We start from the raw sequence: 23,718 nt of genomic DNA, 5'->3' as shown, positions 1-23,718 counted from the left end.
TGAAGGCTTCATCAATTGAGCAAGAACAACATTGAAGTCCCAAACCACTGGAGGCACTTTGAGAGGAGGTTTGACATTGAAAAGACCTTTCATGATGAGCAGAAAGGGGTTTCCTTCAATAGGCTGATGGAAAGCAGCAATTGCACTGAGATGGACTTGGATCGATGTAGACTTGAGACCAGAGGTGGATAAGTGCAAAAGGTAGTCTAAAACAAAAGACAAGGAGGAATGTTTAGGCTCCTTATTGTGAGAAAAACACCACATAGAAAATTCTGTCCATTTTTGGTAATAGCATTGTCTAATGGTTAGTTTCATAGAAGCCTCTAAAATGTCTCTTACAGATTGAGAAAACTGAAGAGGAGTTATGTTGAGAAGTACCAAGCTGTCAGGTGTAGAGACTGCAGGTTGGGGTGAAGCAGAGATCCCTGTCTCTGTGTAAGCAGAGATGGAAAAACAGGTAGAAGTTATGACTCCCTGCTGCTGAGTTGAAGTAGAAGGGAGTACCAAAGTTGTCTTGGCCACCAAGGAGCAATCAGAATCATGGTGACATGGTCGTTCTTTAACTTGATAAGAGTCTTGAGAATGAGAGGGAATGCATAGAGGAAGAGATTTGTCCATTCCAGAAGAAAAGCATCTGCCTCGAGGCTATAAGGAGAATAGATCCTGGAGCAGAACTGAGGCAGTTTGTGGTTGTGGGGAGCTGCAAAGAGATCTATCTGAGGTGTTCCCCACAGTGAAAAAATGTGATGAAGAGGCGAGGAATGGGGTGTCCATTTGTGAGGTTGCAGAAGACAACTCAAGTTGTCCACCAAGCAATTTTTCGCCCCTTGGATGTAGACAGCTTTGAGGAAGGTGTTGTGTCAGATTGCCCAGTCCCAAACCTTCAGAGCTTCTTGACAAAGGGAGGAAGATCCCGTTCCTCCCTGTTTGTTATCATAATACATGGCGACTTGGTTGTCCGTCCGAATGAGGACTACCTGATTTTGAAGAAGATGTTGAAAAGCATTAAGAGCCTAGAAAATCGCTCTGAGTCCCAATAGATTGATGTGACACTGACGATCCGTACTGGTTCAGTGGCCTTGAGTACGGAGACCATCGAGATGAGCGCCCCAAGCGTAGGTCGAGGAATCTGTTGTGAGGACCTTCTGATGAGGGGGCGTTTTAAAGAGCAAGCCTCTGGAGAGATTGGAAGAGAGCATCCACCAGCGGAGAGACTGTCTCAATGAAGGAGTGACTGCAATGTGTTGAGAAAGTGGGTTACAAACCTATGTCCACTGAGATTCCAGGGTCCACTGAGGAATTCTGAGGTGAAGACTGGCAAAAGGAGTCATGTGTACTGTGGAGGCCATGTGACCCAGGAGTACCATCATGTGTCTCGCTGATATGGAGGAGCGGGAAGACACTGTATGACAAAGTTGAAGGAGGACTTCCAGACGTTGTTGCGGAAGGAATGCTCTGAGTTGGATAGCATCCAGAACAGCTCCGATGAATTGTAGATTCTTAGATGGTTGAAGCTGGGATTTGGGAAAGTTGATTTCGAATGCCAAACTCTGTAGGAACCACATAGTCCGTTGGGTCACTACAATAACCCCTTGAGATGTTGAATCTTTGATGAGCCAGTTGTCCAGGTAGGGAAATACCTGAAGACCATGGTTTCTGAGAGCTGCGGCTACCACAACAAGGAACTTGGTGAACACTCTGGGAGATGAAGCCAGAGCAAAGGGCAGCACTCTGTATTGATAATGCAGATTCCCCACCTGAAATCTGAGATATTGGCGGGAGGCCGGATGAATGGAAATATGAATATAAGCCTCCTTGAGATCCAGAGAGCATAACCAGTCATTCCGATCTAGGAGAGGATAAAGGTATGCCAGGGATAACATGCAAAATTTTTCTTTGACTAAAATTTGTTGAGAGTCCTGAGATCCAGAATGGGCCACAGATCGCCCGTCTTCTTCGGAACAAGGAAGTAATGGGAGAAGGCACAAAATAAATAAGTTGAATGCAGAGAGTCAAAGAGGGACTTCTCGGCTCCATGGAAAACTGTGAACTGAGGAGACATGCGCTGTCCTGGGTGGGATGGCACTTGCGCATGCGCGGTGCGGCTGACTCGAAACTTCTAGTTTCTACAAGCAAGTCTGCTTGCGAGGCTTCCACATCGGGGCTCCGTCGATGATGTCACCCATAAGTGAGAATATGCTGCCTGCTTGTTCTGGGATAAACCCTGTTCCACAGGAGCAGGGGTCCTTGTGACCGGCACGGAGGCTGGCAGAATGGAGACAGGCAGAGATTTTTTAGCCAAGTATGCCTGATAATGCATATTAACAAAATTGGGAGAAAATCCATCCTCTGCAGCAGGAACCGACCCCTGAGCTCCAGTGTTTGACTGTTCGGAGGATTTATGAGGTTTATCTTCTGAGAGAAATTTGCATTTCACCATAGCATCTCCTAAACACTCCCCAGAGCCCCCTGATGCCATTTTCACAGAAGTTGGTGCAGAAGACGCTAGGAGGTCGAAAACATCAAATTGTGGCCAAGCCTCGCAGGCCGAAGTGCACATGGAATACGGCTGCACATCCAATAGTCATCTTCCTCAAATTCGGCATGAATCTATCACATCCTGCCCTAGAGAGGCCGTCTATGTGGTTTTCATTCAAAAACAAAGCTGACAAGTATAAAAAAAAATCAAAATTGGAAAAAATCAAATTTGAAAAAAAATTTAAGGCGACCACCACTGGTGCTGATTTCGACTAAAAACAGCTCAGAAAACCCACAAAGAATCCTCATAAATGGCAATTTTAGGGTTGAGGAGGGGTAGGGCATGCAGGGAAACCACCCAAAACTCCCTTTTTAAGAAACCTCTCCTCCCCCCCCCATTCAGGCTGTCAGCTTGTACTCACAGAACCATGTGCTGACTGGAAAACACTGTAGACAGAGCTGAAACAGCTCGCAGTGAGATCCTCTGCTTCAAAGAGCTGGAAAGCTGGACTTCAAATCTTCTAACTGTCCCACCAAACGGACCACCACAGCCGGTTATTTCCGCCACCTTTGAACACGCTGCGCAGACGCCTAGTGGAGGAACAAAGTCTGGTTCTGATCCCGGGTGTGCCTCCATAGAATCACGCAGCCTGCGCTCTACCCATTAGCAGATGAACCTGGGGTGAGCAAGCTCCCAAGGGAACGGTCCCTGAGCCACGATCTGATGTGCAGACTGTCCAGAGGGCTTACTGATAAGCAGGGAACTCCTCAGAAGCAGACTTTTCCAAAGGTCTGCAATCTCATACAGTCAGAGCTGTCCCCATAGGGAACCTCCGCAGCAGCATGAGGGCGAAAACCTCGAATGTAAAGACTGAAATTTTTACAAAATAAAACAGGAGCAGAAAAGGCAAGCTCCTACAGCCTGGCTTGTAGGAAGGAAAACTGATGCTTACAGGGACAGGTAAGAGAGGGAGGGTTTAAGTCTCTGAAGTTTGAGTATTCCTACAAAGTCCTGGCGGGTAAATGGAAATAACCCACTGATCCCGGAATAAAGTGGGACTGTACAAGAACTGGCAGTTTAATTCCAACACCCTGAGGGAGCCTTCGCAGTCAAGATATGGGAAGGGTGGCCACAGACAACATTCTGACGTAGTTTACTGCATTAGGAAAGGTGTTAGGGAGAACAGATAGAACTTCAGGTTATATTTATAGTCACATTTGTGACAATAGACAAGTAAACTGTGAGGTAGTTTGAAACACTGCTGAACCAAAGGACTAAGGAGAAATACTGAAAGAAAGTCAGTAACATAACAATAAAGGGCTCCTTTTACAAAGGTCCGCTAGTGTTTTTAGCGCACATACCGGATTAGCATGCGCTACCCGAAAACTACCGCCTGCTCAAGAGGAGGCGGTAGCGGCTAGCACGCGTGGCAATTTAGTGCAAGCTATTCCGCGTGTTAAGGCCCTAACTCACCTTTGTAAAAGGAGCCCAAAATCTTACATAAATTTTTGCAATGCCTTCTTTTAGAATATTCTCTGGTATATGATGTAATTGACTACTTTACAGTAATAAAATAATATAATTACCTGTGAAAACTTACCATTTTTGATTCATATATGTATAATGCCTTAAGCAAAGGGGGCTGGGGTGTAAGAAGATTCTGAAGAATCAGGTCTTCCTCTGCAAGGCTGTCCACAAGCACCTTCATATAACCACTATTACAGAGATAAAGCAACCACTGCTGCTGTTTGTCCACAGACACAATTTGGTCTAGTAAAGCCAGCGCAAGCATCTATGGAAAAAAAGAAAAAGATAAAAAACTAGCAAAATTAACCAGTGAGATAGCAAAGTTGTCCATTTGTAACAGGGGTTCTTTGTAAACAAAATGATAAATCAGACTCATAACTGGGTAATATTCAACAGCACTGAACAGAGCTGGCTAAGCCCATGGACCAGGTAAGCACTGGTTTAGGTGCCTGATGATAAAGGGTGCCACAATCCAATTCATTCCAAGGTCTTATATATCAAGTCATCCCTACAGTGGGGCTTGAGTTGGTTTACAAAATAATTAACTAATAGGACAAGGAAAACAAAGTATTAGAGTAAAAGCATCATCAGTTGTAATCCTTATTTATCAGTTAGAAATTTCTGAAATAGAAAAGTTTTTAAGGTTTTCCGAAAAATTGTCAGAGAGGGAAGAAGTCTAACTTCTATAGGAAGATCATTCCAAATTTTTACAAAGGAAAAAGCAAAAGATTGACAAATCTTATCCAAAGCTTTAATTCCCCTAATGGAAGGGAGGTTAATTTAAATTTATGAATACCCCTGGAGGATAAAGGCGGTCGAGAATTGAACGAGAGAGTAATTAACGGGGTAAAAATTCCATATAAAATTTTAAATGTTATACAGGGACATTTGAATTCAATTCTCTAATAAACTGGAAGCCAATGCAAAGCTTTCAACAGAAGAGTAATGTGATCATATTTACTCTTACCAAATATTAATTTGGCCGCCATGTTTTGAATATGTTGCAGCCTTTTCATGTTACACTTACTTAAACCAATATAAAGAGTTTACATAATCCAGATGACAGTATAATTGCCTGAACCAAAACAGCAAAATGCTGTTGCTGATGAAAGAAATGGCAAACTCTTCTCAACATCCGAAGACTAAAAAAACATTTTTTCATTATATTATTAATTTGATAAAGAAAGAATAGAATCCAGAAAAAACCCAAGAATTTTTTATGAGAATTCAATCTTCAAAGTATCGCCAGAATTTAACCGCATTAAAGATGGTAATCAGTCTAGTTTGGGACCAAACCATAAAAGTTTTGTCTTAGTGGTATTTAATTTCATACATACCAAGAAAGCCCAATCTTCAATTCTTTTTATTTATATATATATACATATATATATAATTATTAAAGTTTTTTACAGTTTACAAAAAGCAACCCAAAAATAAAATACAACAGATTCACAAAACAACAAACAAGAAAGTTAATTACCAAAGAACTTCACTTATGTATACAGTGTAAATCTCCCTCACCCAACCTCCCCACCCGAGCAGATCCCACCCCAAGCCCATCCTCCAAAGTCCCCCCCCCAGCAATTAGCAGCAAACAAACACAGGTTCTCAGGCCTAACTAATCCAAAACTGAACAAAAGCAAACGAAGAAAAGAAAAAAAGAAAAAAAAAAAAAGGGGGGGGGGATACCTAACAAGATTCGAAAGCTGGTGGCACTCAAGTGGACTCTCTCCAAGTCAAGTAGGAATCCTACACCTTATGGTAAAAAGGCAGAGTGTGACAACAAATTGCCGTCAATTTAGACATAAGCTGGAGAAAGTCCAAATGAGCCTGTACCCCGTAGAGACCCAAGACAATCCTATGTTTCCAATGGGTCGCAATTTCAAGGTGCGCTGCTGTGAACAAATGCAGAGCAAAAACATGCTCCGTTTTGGAGAAACCCGGAATCGGGGCATTTAAGAGGCAGCAGGCCATTAATAAGGGAGTGTTTCCGCACAATAGCAACCAAAAACTGGCCCACTGCTAGCCAATAGCCATTCACAGCAGGACAACTCCACTACACATGGCAAAAGTCTCCCCGAAACCCACAGCCACACCAACAAAGTGCAGATTCCGAATGATAAATCTGGCTAAGCCTAACCAACGGTAGTAGAGTTTATAGCCATTTTCAATGAAGGCATAAGAAACCGACGTGACAAACAGGGATTTATAAACTGCTCCCAAAGAAGAGTAAGAAGGCGTTATCCCTAAGTCTGCCTCCCATTGCGTTCTATAAGGGTCAGAAGTTGGGGTACGAGCCAACAAAGCCTGGTATAAGCGGGAAATCCCATCCCGGCCAATGCCTGTCCGGAGAGCCCGTTCCAATTTTGTATCACTCAGGCAAAGATCCCAAAATGCATGCTTATATAGGAAAGTACGTAATTGAGTATAATAAAAAGAGTCTACTGCCAATAACCGAAACTCATCTTGTAAATACTCAAAGGAATGCACTTGGTCCTCCGACCATACCTGTCCCAACGTATACAAACCTGCGTGAGACCACTGCCTCCAAAAAATTTCTCACCCCCCGGAAAAAACCCTGCAGTTAAACAAATTGGCGTCTGACTAAAATATAGCTGCTCAGGAAACATTTGACATCGCACCTGGTACCAAACCCACAAAGTACACTGCAAGTAAGGATTAGAGGTATGGATATAATGTTGCACAATGCAGATAGGTGCCGGGGGCAACTTCCACAAAGATATCATAGATAAGCATTTCTGCGCTATCTGTATCCATGGCCTGTCTAAATAGGAACACCAAGCAACAATGTCCTGCAATCGGGTGGCCTGATAATAACCCAGAAAATTGGGCATTCCCATCCTGCACAACAATTTAGGCCGATACAGGATAGCTCGACGTACCCGTGGGTTTTTTATAATTCCAAATGAAAACAAACACCTTTCTGTTGAGACGATGAAAAAAGGAATCCGGCAACGAAATAGGAAGAGCCATGAATAGATAAAACAAGTGCGGGAGAAGCATCATTTTCACTGCCGCGATGTGACTGGTCCAGCTCAGAGTAAATACCTCCCAACCCTCGAGATCTTTATACAGATTGCCTAACAGCTCCGGGAAATTAGCAGCCGTAAGCCAGACCCCTGGGTATTTAAGGGAAGAGGAAACCCAATGATAAGGGAAATCCAGCCAAAGTATCTGTGCGATCTCCAGGGGGAACATTGATGATCAAAATCTCAGATTTAACTAGATTCACCGTGAAGCCCGATGCTCGACCAAACGCTTGTAAACAAAACGAGACCTCCTGCAGGGAGGATTCAGGACGCTGCAAAAACAAAAGAACATCATCCATATAAAGCAAGACTTTAGATTCGCAAGAGCCCATAGTAACCCCATGAATACCTCCGAAGGCACGGATTGCACAAGCCAATGGTTCTATGGAGAAAGCAAATAACAGAGGGGAGAGAGTGCACCTCTGCCGAGTACCTCGATGCAATTCCAAGGGTGCCAAATAATTCCCATTCACTTTCAACCGCATCAGGGGGGAAAATATAAAGCTTTAATCCAGTGGAGAAACTTTCCCGTAAAGCCCATATGGGCCATGATCTGGAATAAAAAGGCCCAATTAACCCTATTGAATGCTTTGTCTGCATCAAGGGACAAAAGCACCGTGGGGGATCCCTCACACTGGGCATACCACAAAACATGCAGAGCCACCTTAATATTATCAAACGTTTCTCTATTGTGAATGAACCCAGCCTGATCAGCGTGGACTAACTTAGGGATGACTAATTGCAATCTATTGGCAAGCACTTTTGTAAATATCTTGTAATCTGTATTGAGTAGTGAGATGGGGTGTATGAACACAACTAGTGGGCGTCTTGCCAGGCTTTGGAATTACCGTAACCACTACTGTTCGCCAGGTAATCGGCAGGGGTGCCCTGCAGTCCAAGGTTGCAAAGACCCACTCCAACAAGGGTGCAAACAAATGTCGATATGCTTTATAAAACTTATTGGTATACCCAACTAACCCAAGAGCAGTATTTAAGGGTAAGGCCTTAATAACATTCAGAATCTCCTGTTGGGCAATGGGACCAGTGAGCAGGCCTTGTTCTCCCTCTGACAGAGTGGGTAAAGACAGCGAGGAGAGAAAAGTCTCCACCTCTGTGGGATCATCCACCGCTTGCGGTTGTTATAAATCTGCATAGTACGCCTGAAAAGCCGCCCCAATGTCTTCAGTGGAACGACACTCCCGCCCCTCCGAAGTGACAATATGGGAGATAAAATTCCAGGTTCTCTGCTTTTTCAATTTATTAGCCAGTTAAGGGTGCTGGTCTTAGACCAGAGGGCCGCCGCGTGAGCGGACTGCTGGGCATGATGGACCACTGGTCTGACTCAGCAGTGGCAATTCTTATGTTCTTATGTTCAATAAATGGCTAGCCTTATTATTGAACTCAAAATGCTCTTGACGCACCTTCTGAAGATCAGTACTAAGGGCCGCTAGCTCGAGATCTTTAAGAGCAGTGTGGAGTTCACTTATTCGAGTTTGAGTAAGATCCGCACTCCCATAGGGAAAGCAACATAGCCCCAGATCACTGCCCAGTTGCCTGGCCCTCAAACGAGCTAGAACCCGGGCGGGAGCACACCAGAACAGCACAGGAAACACCCCCCCATCCTGGGCAACTAAACATAGAATCAGGCAAAATTCCCTAAGGAACCCCAAAAACTGCACAGCAATCAAAAACAGATAAAAAATGAAAGAAAATCAGACAGAATCACCAGTTGGGGCACCCTCAAAAGGGGCAGAGCTTGGGCTGGGCACAAAGGCCTATTACGGCCCCTTGTAACTCGCTGCCATCGTGGTTGAGCTCTCCTCGTGCCCACCAAATTAAAAATGGAGGCAGTACCACCAGCTGAGGAAGTCGGAGTCCCAAAGTCCACCCCAGGAAAAATTTGGGTGGCATCTTCCAGGGCGCGCACAGTTTATATAATCCCATCTAGATGAAACATGAGGGCAAAGGGATGGCGCAAGCGATAGCGAATCGCCTTGGTGCGAAGATGTTGCAGGACAAGTCTCAAATCCGCTCTCCTTCGTAGGGTAACTGCTGCCAAGTCATGATAAAGCTCACTCTCCTGATCCTCCCATCAAAGTGAAGGCTGTAGACAGGCGTTCTGCATGTCTGCGTCTTTAATAGTAAAATCCTGGAACAGGCGATGATGTCGCGGGGCCTGTTGTCCCGCGATTTCTGCAAGGCCCTATGTGCTCAATCCAAACGGATATCCTCCAGAACCATCACAAAGGAACCCTCGCACAATATGGAGCTTACGATCCGGTGGACCACCGCTGCACAATTCATAAACTCCGCCAACTCCGGGAGGCCCCGAATACGGATGTTGGACCGCCGACTGCGGTTCTCAAGATCCTTGATTTTATCGAGTAAGTATAGCTGCATTTGCGAGTGATCCTTGTGTGAGGCCTTCAGGTGAAGGAAATCCGCGTGATGTTCCTTGAGGCGGCCCTCGGACTCATCCACCCTTCTCTCCAGCTCCGTGATTTCCCCATGGATGTATGCCGCTAAAGTTGTTAAATCGGCAAGAACCGCATGCAGATCTACATGTATTTTTTGGAACATACCCCAGAGTTCAGCCATGCTGTTCTCGGCAGGTGAAATCGCCAGCCCGCTAGGCGTCGGGGAAAGAGAGTCCGGGGCTGTGCCTGCATGTGGAGGTGCTGTGGCTGATTTTGGGCGATCTCGCGCATGCATTTGATACGCGTAGTCTTTGAAGGTGCGATTTCACGATTGGGCCATCCCGGGTATAAAAAAAGGCACCACACCAGTGCTGAAAAAGGGGAGCCAAAGAAGACTGCCAACTACAAGGTAGGATGCTGATTATCACTATAACATAGATGAGGAGTTAATATCTGCTGTTAAATTTATTAATGAGGGATCAACTTCAAGTAAAATGAAAATGTCATCTGCGTAAGTTAAAATTGATTTTGAGGAAGATAATTTCAAATATTTTAACGTTGTCATATATAACAGGAGTCCAAGCAGAAGAGAATTTACCCTCAGCATGTACTTGATAAGATCGCAACTTCAAAAAACCTCTGAACCAATTTAATACTTTTTGATCTAAACCAATATTGGCTAGCAATTGAATTAAGATGTCATGGTTAATGACATCAAAGGCAACAGATAGGTCAAATTGAAGTAAAATAGCAAATCGACCTTGAGCCAAAAGATTCTGAATTTTGGCTACCAATGAAATAAAACGGGTCTCAGTACTGAAGTTTGGGCGAAATCCATGCCGAAATAGGAGAATAGAGATTTTATCCAAATATTCTGAAAGTTGATTTGAAACAATAGATTATTTCATCTTTGTCAATAGAGGTATATTTGCAATAGGTCGGTAATGAGAAGTTAAATCTAGATCTGGAATTTTTTTAACACTGGAATGAGCATTGAAAAATTGGAGTGGTCACTGAGAAATGACCACTAGTAAGGAGATAATTTACTAATGCTGTTAACCAATAAATCTCAAACCAACCACCATTCCCAAGTGAATACTAAAATTCAATTTTTCTTATAAATCTTACTGTCTTGTACCATTTTACACCTTAACTCAGACCTCAGAAACACAACTCGCTGCTCAAAGTGTAATCATGGAAGCTAGCTTAACATGTTGTTTCTTCCCTGGTCTTATTTTGAGTTTTTTACTGGCATTCTCCACATTATTTAAACTGCATCTCCTTTAAAGTGATAAATAATCAAAGTGCTTAGAGTGCTTTAAAGTACAAGTTGCTTTTTGTTTCAACTTATTCTTAATAGTACTTATCATATATTTTAATAATCGGGAAAACTGCGATCCGACATGTTTCGCCATCCGACTATTCACTTATACTGTATAAGTTAGGGGTGCCCACACTTTTTGGGCTTGCGAGCTAATTTTAAAATGACCAAGTCAAAATGATCTACCAACAATAAAATAAAAAAAAAAAAACAAAAACACAAAGCAAACTGAAAGGCAGAGAAAATGGAAATCATCATTCATATTCTGGGTTTTTTTTTCAAAGAGGTCAAGGCAGATGACTCTATGCAATGTCACCTCAGTAACAACCATAACTGGACAACATTTTGGAGGAAGAACAAGCTCTTCAGGAGGGATGGACTACACCTGAGCACGGCAGGAACGAGACTGCTAGCAAACAACATCAAGAGAGAAATAGAGCAGACTTTAAACTAAGAAGAAGAGGAAAGCCGACAGTCGACCTGACGTCGACGGTTCAGACAAGAGTATCCAAATAAGATACTGAGCGGGAAAAATGCTGGGAACAAGCAAAAGATGAACATCGGGAGTCTAAGGAACAAGAAAAACTGGCAAATAATAAGAAGGGCAAACAGGAAGAGCTAAAAGAACAGGAGAAATTGAGAAATCGGGTTGAGGAAGAAAAAGACGCGCCCAAAAAAGAGGAAGAAAGGAACAGAAATCAAGGACTAGCAGCTCAAAAAGGGGACGGTAAGAGGAGTAAACCACAAGGAAAACCAGCAGGGAAAAGAAAGGACCAGGACTTAAATTGCTTGTATGCAAATGCGAGGAATCTAATGACCAAATGGGAGAACTAGAAGTCACAGCCAAAAAAGAGGACCTAGACATCATTGGAATCACGGAAACATGGTGGAACGAGGAAAACAAATGGGATATAGCACTGCCAGGTTACAAACTCTATAGAAGAGACAGAACTCACAAGAAGGGTGGAGGAATAGCACTATATATAAAGGATACCATTCAATTGACCAGAGTAGATATGGAAACAAGGCGGAAGAATTGGAATCGTTATGGGTCAAATTACCAGGAAGAAATGGTTCTGATATAAAATTGGGACTGTACTACCGACCGCCTGGACAAACGGAAGCAAACAACAAAGAACTGACAGTAGAATTGAGGCGGGAATGCAAAAATGGAAAGTGCTGGTAATGGGGGATTTTAACTACCCCGGGATAGACTAGAGCAGGGGTGTCAAAGTCCCTCCTCGAGATCCGCAATCCAGTCGGGTTTTCAGGATTTCCCCAATGAATATGCATGAGATCTATTTGCATGCACTGTTGTATGCAAATAGATCTCAAGCATATTCATTGGGGAAATCCTGAAAACCCGACTGGATTGCGGCCCTCGAGGACCGACTTTGACACCTGTGGACTAGAGTATTGGAAACTTAAACTGTGCGAGGGAAACAGAATTTCTAGAGGCAGTGAGGGACTGCTTTATGGAACAGCTCGTCAAGGAACCAATGAGGGGGAATGCCACTCTCGACTTAATCCTCAATGGGCTAGGGGACCTGTAAAGGAAGTTGAAGTAGTAGGACCACTAGGAAACAGTGATCACAACATGATACAGTACAAACTAGAAGTAGGAACTAGAGAATGACACAGTGGCGGTTTACCCGCAGCTACCGTGTTTAGCCGCGGGTAACCCGCCAAAAACGGGGATTGAAAATTAGCAGCCTCTGCGGGGACGGGGACAAGGCCATCACTGCCCCGTGGAGCGGTGAATGGTTTTGTCACCACAGTGAGGCATAAAGGATCGTGCGGTCCCCCTAGCCCCCACCCGCACGCCGGCTCGATCGTTTAACCAGCTTCCTCCCTCCACCACACCTTAGTTTGCCGGCTTTCTTTTTCGGCGACCGGAATGCTTTCAAAAGAGCCGCGCACGAGCGGCTGCTCAGTATTCAATCTTCTGCTCTGACCCAACCGGAAACAGGAAGTTGCAGCAGAGCAGAAGATTGAACTTTGAGCAGCCGCGCGTGCGCAGCTCTTTGAAAGCGTGCCGGTCGCCGAAAAAGAAAACCGGCAAACTAAGGAGAGCTGGAGAGCAGTAGCGTACCAAGGGGGGGGGGGGGGGGAGGGGCGAAAAAGGTAATGGCACCAGGCCTTGGAGCACCGAGGCAGACCGCTTCTCCCCCCTCCCAGCCGAACCCCCGCTGACCCTCCTATCTCTCCCCCCCAAGTGAACCTTTCCGACCCTCCCAGCGAAAGCAGCAAACCTCCCTCCAGTAGCGTCGGCTTTCTCTTCCCTCTGCTGCATCACTGATGACATCATCAGTGACGCGGCAGAGGAAGGAGAAAGCCGTGAAGGAGGTTTGCTGCTCTCGCTGGGAGGGTCGGAAAGGTTCACGGGGGGGGGGAGATAGGAGGGTCAGCGGGGGTTCGGCTGGGAGGGGGGAGAAGCGGTCTGCCTCGGTGCTCCATTACCTTCTTCGGGCAGCAACAGCGTTTACAATTCGCTGCTGTTGCCGGCTTCAGGCCTTGTTCTCTGCCGGGTCCTGCCTACTTCCTGTTTTCATGAAGACAGGACCCGACAGAGAGGAAGGCCTGAAGTGGGCAACAGCAGTGAATTGTGAATGCAGCTGCTGCCCGATGAAGTTCAGGACATCAGGACATCAGGGAAAGAGCAGGGAGAAATCAGCTGCTGGCTTGGGGATGAAGGTAGGGAAAGAATCGTGGAAGTGGAGAAATTGGCACGATGGCTTTGTGGGGACTAGGGGGAGAGAGAAAGAAAGGCAGAAATAAAGAGGGGTCAGGGAGAGAGAGAAAGAAAGGCAGAAAGAAAGAGGGGGACCAAGGGGAGAGAGATCGAAAGGCAGAAATAAAGAGGGGGTCAAGAGGGAGAGAAAGAAAGGCAGAAAGAAAGAGGAGGGCCAGGGGGAGAGAGAAATAAAGAGGGAGGTCAGGGGAAGAGAGAAAGAAAGGCAGAAATAAAGAGGGGGGCCAGAGGGAGAGAGAAAGAAAGGCAGAAATAAAGAGGAGGGCCAGGGGGAGAGATAAATAAAGAGGGAGGCAAGGGGGAGAGAGAAAGAAAGGCAGAAATAAAGAGGGGGGCCAGGGGGAGTGAGAAAGAAAGACAGAAATAAAGAGGGGAGCCAGGGGGAGAGAGAAAGAAAGAGGGGGGGGGGCAGGAGAAGAAAGAAGAAGGACCAGAAGAAGGACCAGAGACTCATGAAATCACCAGACAAAAAGATAGGAAAAATGATTTTATTTTCAACTTAGTGATCAAAATGTGTCCGTTTTGAGAATTTATATCTGCCGTCTATATTTTGCACTATGGTCCCCTTTTACTAAAACGCAATAGCGTTTTTTAGCGCAGGGAGCCTATGAGCGTCGAGAGCAGCATGGGGCATTCAGCGCAGCTCCCTGCGCTAAAAACCGCTATCGCAGTTTAGTAAAAAGAGAGGGGGAATATTTGTCTATTTTTGTATAGTTGTTACTGAGGTGACATTGCATAAAGTCATCTGCCTTGACCTCTTTGAAAACCCGCGGAATATAAATGATAATTAACATTTTCTCTGCGTACAGCGTGCTTTGTGTTTTTAAAATTTTATTGTTGGTAGATCATTTTGACTTGGCCACAAAGGTAAGGGGGAGGGAGGGAGGGGAGCTGCTGAAAGACATCTAGTAATCCTTGCAGGTTTGACTGTGCAGGGAATTATTTTTGTAAAATCATGTTTTGTTATGTGACTGGCATTATCTAGACTTTAATTTCTATGAATGAATAGAATGAAAATGATATAAAATTACTTGCTTGCGGAGACCGCGTGTTCCGGCTCACACAAGGAAGGAGGGGGTGAAAGGGAAAAAGTTTATCTTCCTTGGAAATAGATTCTGAAGTGACCTCATCAAAGAAGACCAGCACCAAATATACAAGAAATCCCTTAAACAATGTCAAAAGAGACCAAAATAGAAAACTGCTACTGCCTTGAGACTCCATTATTGAAGGAATCAACTTGAAATCACAGAAGAGACAGGAAAATGTTAAATGCCTCATGGAATCCTCAGGTACAAAACACAAACCAAATTGTGAATGAAATCAGAGCAGACAGTAAGAATTATAAAATTGATGTCATTATCCATCTGGAAAAAAAGGCGTACTAGAAATAATGCCTCAGCAATACAATTTTCAGAAGTTCTATTTGCTCATGGTAAGGGAGAAGAGAGACTGCTAGTGATGGTGGGGGGACTGATAGAAGATATGAAAGAAGGGTGGTAGAAAGGAACAGATGGTAAAGGAGGGAGGGAAGGGTGGTGGTGGAAAGGAATAGAACAGACATTGAAAGAGGGTAGAGAGGAACAGACCCTGAAAGGAAATGTGGAAGGCAGAGTGGGGAGAAGACGCTGGAAGAGAAGAAGACAGATGCCAGACTATGGGGGAGCGGAGGGAAGAAGATGGGTGCTAGACGGGGACGGTGATGGGGCAGTGAATGGGATGGCAGTGGCGGTGACAGAGCGGTGAAAGGGATGGCGGTGGCGGGGCGGTGCAGAGGATGGTGGGCCGGGGACGGTGCAGTGACGGGGACAGATTTTTCCCCGTGTCATTCTCTAGTAGGAACATCAAAAGGGAAGAGAACCACGGTGACAATGCTCAACTTCAAGAAAGGGAACTATGATGCTATGAGAGCAATGGTGAGAAAAAAGCTCCGAAACAGCTCACGGAAAACAGTGTCTGTGGAGCAAGCCTGGTCCCTATTCAAGGACATGGTGCAAGAAGCACAGCTTATGCACATCTCCAGATTTAGAAAAGGGTGCAAAAAAACCGAATGAAAGACCCGGTATGGATAACCAATGAAGTGAAGAAAGTGATAGGAGACAAAAAAAAATTGTTCCGGAAATGGAAAAAGGACCAAACCGGGGAAAACTGGAAGGCACACAGAAACTGCCAAAAGAATGTCATAGAGTGGTTAGGAGAGCGAAAAGGGATTATGAAGAAAGACTGGCCAGGAAGGCAAAAAATTTCAAATCATTCTTCAAATACGTTAAAGGGAAGCAACCAGCAAGGGAGGAAGTAGGACCGTTGGATGATGGAGACAGAAAGGGAGTGATAAAAGAAGGAAAAGAGGTAGCTGTCAGGTCAACTGCTTCCCTAACGGTATATATACTGGATCTGCACTATTTCCTATTTGTACAGCATCTTGTAGCTCTTGAAATATACAGCTCCATTATTCTTGTAACTTCTCCTGGAAATGACCAGAATTCTCTCTGTAATTATCCTGGAAATGTCCAGTTGTCTCTTTTATAATCCGCCCAGAACTGCAAGGTTGAGGCGGAATAGAAATCAGTAATGTAATGTAATGTAATGTAATGTTAAATAAGTTCTTCTCGTCAGTCTTTACAAGCGAGGATACATCCAGTGTACCAGAACCCGAAGAGATCTTCAATGGTGACCAAGAAGATAAACTGTCGACAATAGAGGTGAGCCATGAGGATGTCCTCCAACAGATAGATAGATAGAAAAGTGATAAATCACCTGGCCCGGACGGGATCCACCCAAGGGTACTAAAAGAACTAAGGAACGAAATAGCGGAAATACTCCAACGAGTTTTCAACCTATCCTTGAAAACTGGTGAGATCCCGAAGGACTGGAGGATAGCAAATGTTACACCTATCTTTAAAAAGGGATCAAGAGGAGATCCGGGAAACTACAGGCCGGTAAGTTTAACATCGGTTCCGGGCAAGATGGTAGAAGCACTGATAAAGGACAGCATCTATGAGCACATTGACAAAAATGGGCTAATGAAAGCGAGCCAACATGGCTTCTGCAAAGGAAGATCGTGCCTAACAAACTTGCTGCATTTCTTTGAGGGGGTAAGTAGCCAGATGGACCAAGGGGAACCCGTAGACATCATTTATCTCGATTTCCAAAAAGCCTTTCTCAAGGTGCCCCATGAGCGGCTACTTAAGAAGCTGTGGAACCACGGGGTGGAAGGGGACGTGCACAGATGGGTTAAGCACTGGTTGGCAGGCAGGAAGCAAAGGGTTGGAGTGAAGGGCCACTACTCGGACTGGAGGAGGGTCACGAGCGGAGTTCCGCAGGGGTCGGTACTCGGACCGCTGCTGTTCAATATATTTATAAATGACTTGGAAACGGGGACGAAGTGTGAAGTTATAAAATTTGCGGATGACACTAAACTCTGTAGCAGGGTTAGAACCGTGGAAGAATGTGAGGACTTATAAAGGGACGTGAACAAACTGGAAGAGTGGGCGAATAAATGGCAGATGAACTTCAATGTGGGGAAATGCAAGGTCATGCATATAGAAAAAAAATAATCCAATGTTCAGCTACCAAATGGGGGGATTAGTACTAGAGGGAAGTAACCTTGAAAAAGACTTGGGTGTGCTGGTGGACACAACAATGAAGTCAACGGCACAATGCGCAGCAGCTTCAAAAAAGGCAAACAGAATGTTGGGTATTATTAAGAAGGGTATTACAACCAGAACGAAAGAAGTCATCATGCCACTGTATTGCGCGATGGTGCGACTGCATCTGGAATACTGTGTCCAATATTGGTCGCCGTACCTAAAGAAGGACATGGAGATACTTGAGAGGGTTCAGAGAAGAGCGACAAGAATGATAAAAGGTATGGAACACCTTTCATACGCTGAGAGGCTAGAAAGGCTGGGGCTCTTCACCCTGGAAAAGCGGAGACTCAGAGGAGACATGATAGAGACTTACAAGATCATGAAGGGCATAGAGAAGGTGGAAAGGAACAGATTCTTTAGCCTATTGGGAGCTACCAGAACAAGGGGGCACTCGGAAAAATTGAAAGGGGACAGGTTTACAAACCTAATGGTTTAGTTTAGGTTTAGAACCAATGCTAGGAAATTTTTCTTCACTCAGAGGGTGGTGGACACCTGGAATGGGCTTCTGGAGGATGTAATAGCACAGAATACATTAAGAGGATTCAAAGAGGGATCCTGAAGGATACGCGGATTGAGGGATATAGATAGAAACAGAGATAGGATGATGAAAGGGTATTGAAATGTTTTAGACAACGGATCACTTAAGGGTCATGGACCTGATGGGCACGATGGACCGCTGGGCACGATGGACCTCTGGTCTGACTCAGCGAAGGCAACTTCTTATGTTCTTATATAGGTCTGGGACGAAGCCGGCAAGGAGGGTACCGCGTCTGAAACCAGCCCACCTGCCTTGTCTGAAGGGTCCTGCACAGTGGTGTGAGAGTGTTTCGACTTGGGAGGCTTCAACACTTTAATCACCACTGGCGGAACCGAGTGCTGAGCTATTTGACCTGAGGAGACAGGAGAAGATATAGCAGCAGAGGGCGTCGAAGCAAGAGCCGCTCCAAACGACGAAGGTCTGATGAGGCTCGAGGTGGAAGCAGTAGAGGCAGAGGCTTCGACGGGGGGTCGAGGCCGAAGACACCTTCGATGTTGAGAGATTAGTAGACTCCATCTTGAAGAGGCTGTCCATCAGGATGCAGCAACGCTTAAAAGCACGAGGCTTAAGTGTTTGGCAAGGCAGGCACGAGGTAGGATGATGTTTCGGCCCAAAGCACTTGAGGCTGCATCCGTGAGAGTCCATGAGAGATATCGTGCGCTTGCTACACCGTTTGAAACCGGTAACAGGCCGAGGCATAGACAAAAATACAGCCAACACAAAGTCGAAGCCCGCAGGCTGCGGCCGAGCGGCCTGTACCGGACGAACGAACGGAAGCAAATTTTTTTTAAAAAAAGAAAGAAAAGTAACAACACAGCGATTCGTGAGAAAAATAAAACACAAACCGCGGTGAGAGAAGGCACGAACGACGAAGTTACCGGAGAGAGCCAAAAAGACGGACTTCTCGGCTCAGCGGAAAACTAAGAACTGAGGAGACGCGCCCTGTGCACTGGGCGGGAAGGCACTCACGCATGCGCGGTGCGGGCAACTCGAAACTTATAGTTTCTTCAAGCAAGTCTGCTTGTGAGGCATCCGCATCGGGGTTCCTTCGGATGACGCCACCCATATGTGAGAATACCTGCCTGCTTGTCCTGGGATAAGTTATGTTACTCTGTGGTAGTCTGAAGATCCCTGAGCGTTGAAGTTATTGTCTTCCTGAAGTTTACATTCCTGCCTAGGTCCTCAAGTAAGGGTGAACCTGGAGACCCATTTTTTGCATGTAAGCTGCCATGACAACCATCACCTTAGTGAAGGTCTGGAGCGTTGTCGCCAGCCCAAAAGGCAGAGTCAAGAGTTGATAATGCTGTCCCAGAACATAAAACCTCAAAACATTGCGGTGAGCCGGAAAAATGGAAATGTGCAAATATGCCTCTGTTCGGGGGTGGAGAATAGGATTGGGATTTGATATAGCACTAGAACAAGATGTATTAAGCAGTTTACAATTAGGTATTCAAGAATTTTCCATATCTGTCCCGATGGGCTCACATTTTATCTAATATACCTGGGGCAGTGGAGGATTAAATGATTTGCTCAGGGTGACAAGGAACAGTATGGTGTTTGAACCCACATCCTCAGGGTGCTTAAATTGTAGCTCTAAGAACTATGCCACACACTCTTCATACCACTGCCCTAGCTCCATCCATCGTCTGTTCTTCCTTCTTCTCGGCCTGAAATGTCTCTACATACCACTTGTGATTAGCATATTTTTTACCTTTTCTCCTCCCCATCTGAGGGTGTGACACCTCCCTCCCTCCTTCCCTCACCCCTCCTCCCCTGCCCCCATGAACCAGTATCATTGCCTGTCAAACTTTTAGCTGACAGCAAAATCAATACTGTAAGCATTCTGCCTTTGGCCTGCCCCAAAAGCCTTCTATTGAAACGTCCTGTTCCCATGTAGGTGGAACGATGCAGACAGAAGGCTTCCGGGGCAGGTCAAAGGCAATGTGCTTACAGTGCTGATTCTGCAAGTGGATGGAAGACTGATGGACTACAGCACGACAGGCAGGGAAAGGAGAACAATAGCGGACCTCACAAGGAGAGGGAAAGGAGAGATGAAAATGCTGCATTGGCATGCTGAAGAAGTATTGTATGCAGCAGTGTTTTATACTGTTATCATATCAACCATTCTCACCAAAAACAGTTCTTCAAACCACATTCATTATAGTTTTTAACCTATTCATTGGTCTTCAGAAGTGTCAGTATTAGCTGGGTGATTTCAATGGCTAAAATGCTATTAGACACTAACCTCCTCATTAGACTCGTTTTTTTACATTGTTTTATAAAGTGCTTCAGTGATTTGTGCATACATCTTAAATAAATAACTAACTAATCTAAAAAGATCCTGTTAACTTATCTTTTATCGCTGAGTTTTCCTTTGTCACTAGTATCGGGAAGGGACCTGTCATTCCGACATGTTTCGCCCAAAGGCTGTATCAAAAAAAAAAAGTCCCCTACGGTTAAAAATTCATCCATTAGATTCAATTCAATAAAAAACAGTAAAAACATCAACTTAGTAAAAAGAACATTATTGTTATTATAGTCATTTTAAGGTTAGTTATTCAACCAAAAATCCCTTAGTAGTTAAATAATTACCCCTTCTGTTTTAACTCCACACCATCCTGATCATTAATAACTTTAAGACAAAGATGGCCGCGGCGCTTTTTTAATCCACTTTTTAAACCTCCCACTTCACCGATGTCAAGGGCAGTAGTAGCAAATCAGGAATCAAATAAGTGGCATCCATTCTATTTCCTGATTTAAACATGGTCTAAATAAATCTAATGCGGGAGTTAAATACCTTGGATCCTCAAATAAAATTCACTCTTACATACAATGATCATGTTTTACATTTTTTAGACCTCACCATCATTTGGACACATGACTGTTTCAAAACTACACTGTATCAAAAACCAGTTGAGAGAAACACGCTGTTACAATTTCATAGCCATCACCCTTATAGGCTTAAATTATTGAGATTAAGAAGAGTCTGTATGGATGAGGAAGAGTTTCTGAAGCAATCGAGAATTTTGGAGACACGTATTCGCCAGAGGGGTTACCCTAAGAAAGCAATATGAAAAGCTTTCTTGGGGGCAAAATATGCTAACCGGGATTTATTGCTAGCTCAAAAGACACAGTCCCAAATAGAACAGCCTCAAAAAGAACAATCTCCTCTGTGTGATACCATTCTATGATAAATCTAATAAGTTGGTGACCAGTATGAGGAAACATTGGCATGTGTTACAAATTATTCCTGATCTCTTTCTGGGTTTTCCCACCATTGCGTAATGTAAGGGCAGTAATCTGGGAGACAACTAGCAAGATATAGGTATGATGGAGGTGATGATGAACAAGATCAGGATGCAGAACATGTGAAATGTGGAAACTGCAAGTGGTGCATTAATACAATCGAGGGTGGTGAATGGAAACCTCCAGGTAGGGATATTGTAATTCGTTCAAAGAGTAGGACAACATGTAAATCTTGTAATGTGGTATATAGTATCATATGCCCATGTGACTTGATATACATAGGAAGAACTAAGAGACCAATCCACATTAGATTAAATGAACATAAATCCCGTATCAAGAACAACAATTTGGAAGCACCGCTCATTCAACACTGGCAGCTAAAACACCACAGCTTACAAGATATCCAGTGGCGTGTGATAGACCATGTCAGAGAAGGGTGGAAGGGAGGTGATTATGAGCGTAAACTAAACTTTTGTGAACAAAATTGGATCTTTAAGTTAAATACCGTAGACCTTCGAGGTTTAAATCAGGAAATAGAATGGATGTCACTTATTTGATTCCTGATTCGCTACTACTGCCCCTGACGTCAGTGAAGTGGGAGGTTTAAAAAGTGGATTAAAAAAATGCCGCGGCCATCTTTGTCTTGAAGCTATTAATGATTGGGATGTTGTGGAGTTAAAACAGATGGGGTAATTATTTAACTACTAAGGGATTTTGGGTTGAATAACTAACCTTAAAATGACTATAATAACAGTAATGTTCTTTTTACTAATTTAAATTTTTTACTGTTTTTTTACTGAGTTGAATCTATGGATTAATTTTTTACCATAGGGGACTTTTTCTTGATACAGCCTTCGGGCGAAATATGTCAGAATGACAGGTCCCTTCCCGACACTAGTGACAAAGAAAAAACTCAGCGATAAAAAATAAGTTAAACGGATCTTTTTAGATTAGTTACTAATTTATTTATTTAAGATGTATGCACAAATCACTGAAGTACTTTATAAAACAATGTAAAAAAACGGGTCTAATGAGGAGGTTAGTGTCTAATAGTATTTTAGCCATTAAAATCACCCGGCTAATACTGACACTTCTGAAGACCATTGAATAGGTTAAAAGCTATAATGAATGTGGTTTGAAGTACTGTTTTTGGTGAGACTGCATTGGCATGCTGGACATACAGGAAAAAAATGAAGTGGGAAGCCATTTGGGGAGGTGCAATGCCTCCTTCAACTATGCCAATGCCTAGAAGTATTGTAATAGGAAATATTTTACAAGATTTGATTATAAATAATAATAATAATCACCTACCCTTCCAATTTCATGACCATCACAAGCATCTCGACATACTACTTCCATAAGGGCAGTACCGTAGCTCTCGATGATAGCTAGGTTTTCTTGCTGTAATTTATTGAATGCATCCTCTGGAGCTGTCAACTGCTCCCACATGGTTGTCTTAACTAAAAAAGAAATGAAATAAGAGTTCAACTAGCAACAAAATAAAAATATGAATAATTTACAGTTTATGGATCTGAATTTTACATTATTCATCTTTTCTAAATTCAAGCTCAAAGATAGGTAACTCAACATTAAGGTACACAAATTCCTTGCCCAAGTGGGCTTATAATCTACATCTACCTCCTTTTATATAATATTTGGCACAGATGTTTCTAGAAGATCTGCTAGAAATTTGTTTACTCTTACCTTCCTAATCCAAGAATGTTTTTTTAAATCAAAAAGGGCTTTTTATTCTTCCTTGTCCTATCAAGCCTCATATATTTGGTACTCAATTTCTTTGAGGAAAGTTTTACTTACTGTTCCGAAAAATCCTGAAGGCATATCTTTTAAAAAAAAACAAACCTTCGTTGATCATGTATTTTAAATATCATTTTCTGTTTTATTATGTATATTCTCCATTAAATGTTCAGATTGTGATCCATATTGAACCTTACAGTACATGTAGAACATAATGAAAGAATAGGTTCTTACCTTTGGCAATCTTCTGTTACCTTATATACTCAAATATAAACCACAAAAAAGGGTAGCTTGAATATAAACCAGGGGGAGTTAATATTCAAGTGCAATTCCCTGCTAGGCTCTGCTTCTAGCACCACCCCCAATTCCTTCCCTGCCAGGCTCTGCATCCAGTCCCCTCTCTTACTCCCTCGCTTGCCATGCCAGTCTCTGCACCCAGGCCCCTTCCCTCCCTGCCCAGCTCTGCATTCATCCCTCTCCATCACTCCCTCCCCTGCCGGTCTCTTTACCTAGCCCTCCTTCTTCCTGACCTGCCAGGTTCTGTACTTTGACCCCCTCCCTCCCGATGCCTTACAGCTCACCGGGCCTACCATAAGTCCTGGTGGTTCAGGACAGGAGGGATCTTTCCCATTTCCTGCCCTAGCCAACAATTTTTATCTCCCTTCCGCCACCCCTACCTTCCCCCCTGTGTACCTTTTAAATCCCTGGTGGTCCAGGAGGGATCCCTTCTGTCTCCTGTCCTGGCTGACTTTAAACAACTGTTGTCTCCGTCCCGCTCCCTTCACGTACCTGTTAAGTCCCTGGTGGTCCAGTGATGAACCGCGGCAGGAGCGACCTTCCTTTGCTCCTGCCTGTGCAGAGCCGCTAACTAATTGGCTGCTGTGAGAAATCCCGGCAGCCAATTAGCTAGTGGCTCTGCACAGGCAGGAGCAAAGGATTGTCACCTCTGCCATAGTTCATCACTGGACTACCAGGGACTTAACACG

At 44.1% G+C, this 23,718-nt stretch overlaps 1 protein-coding gene across 5 annotated transcripts in view; it reads right to left on the bottom strand.

Annotated features, from left to right (window-relative positions):
• NUP205 (nucleoporin 205) overlaps positions 1-23,718 on the bottom strand; it is a 1,504,202-nt gene that overhangs the window by 427,414 nt on the left and 1,053,070 nt on the right. For all 5 annotated transcript variants that reach the window (XR_004540594.1, XM_033957880.1, XM_033957883.1 and 2 more), the window contains exons 31-32: positions 22,289-22,437; positions 4,080-4,271 (exon numbers count right to left, since the gene is read on the bottom strand). Coding sequence is in view for 4 of the 5 variants with exons in the window: in XM_033957880.1 (XP_033813771.1) it covers positions 4,080-4,271; positions 22,289-22,437 (341 nt within the window). In the remaining variant the exon portion in view is untranslated. The remainder of the gene's footprint in view (positions 1-4,079; positions 4,272-22,288; positions 22,438-23,718) is intronic.

Source organism: Geotrypetes seraphini, chromosome 9, assembly GCF_902459505.1.
Source record: "Geotrypetes seraphini chromosome 9, aGeoSer1.1, whole genome shotgun sequence".
Taxonomy (NCBI): domain Eukaryota; kingdom Metazoa; phylum Chordata; class Amphibia; order Gymnophiona; family Dermophiidae; genus Geotrypetes; species Geotrypetes seraphini.
Note: the sequence above shows the minus strand (reverse complement) of the source record. Positions and strands in the feature narration are given on the sequence as shown.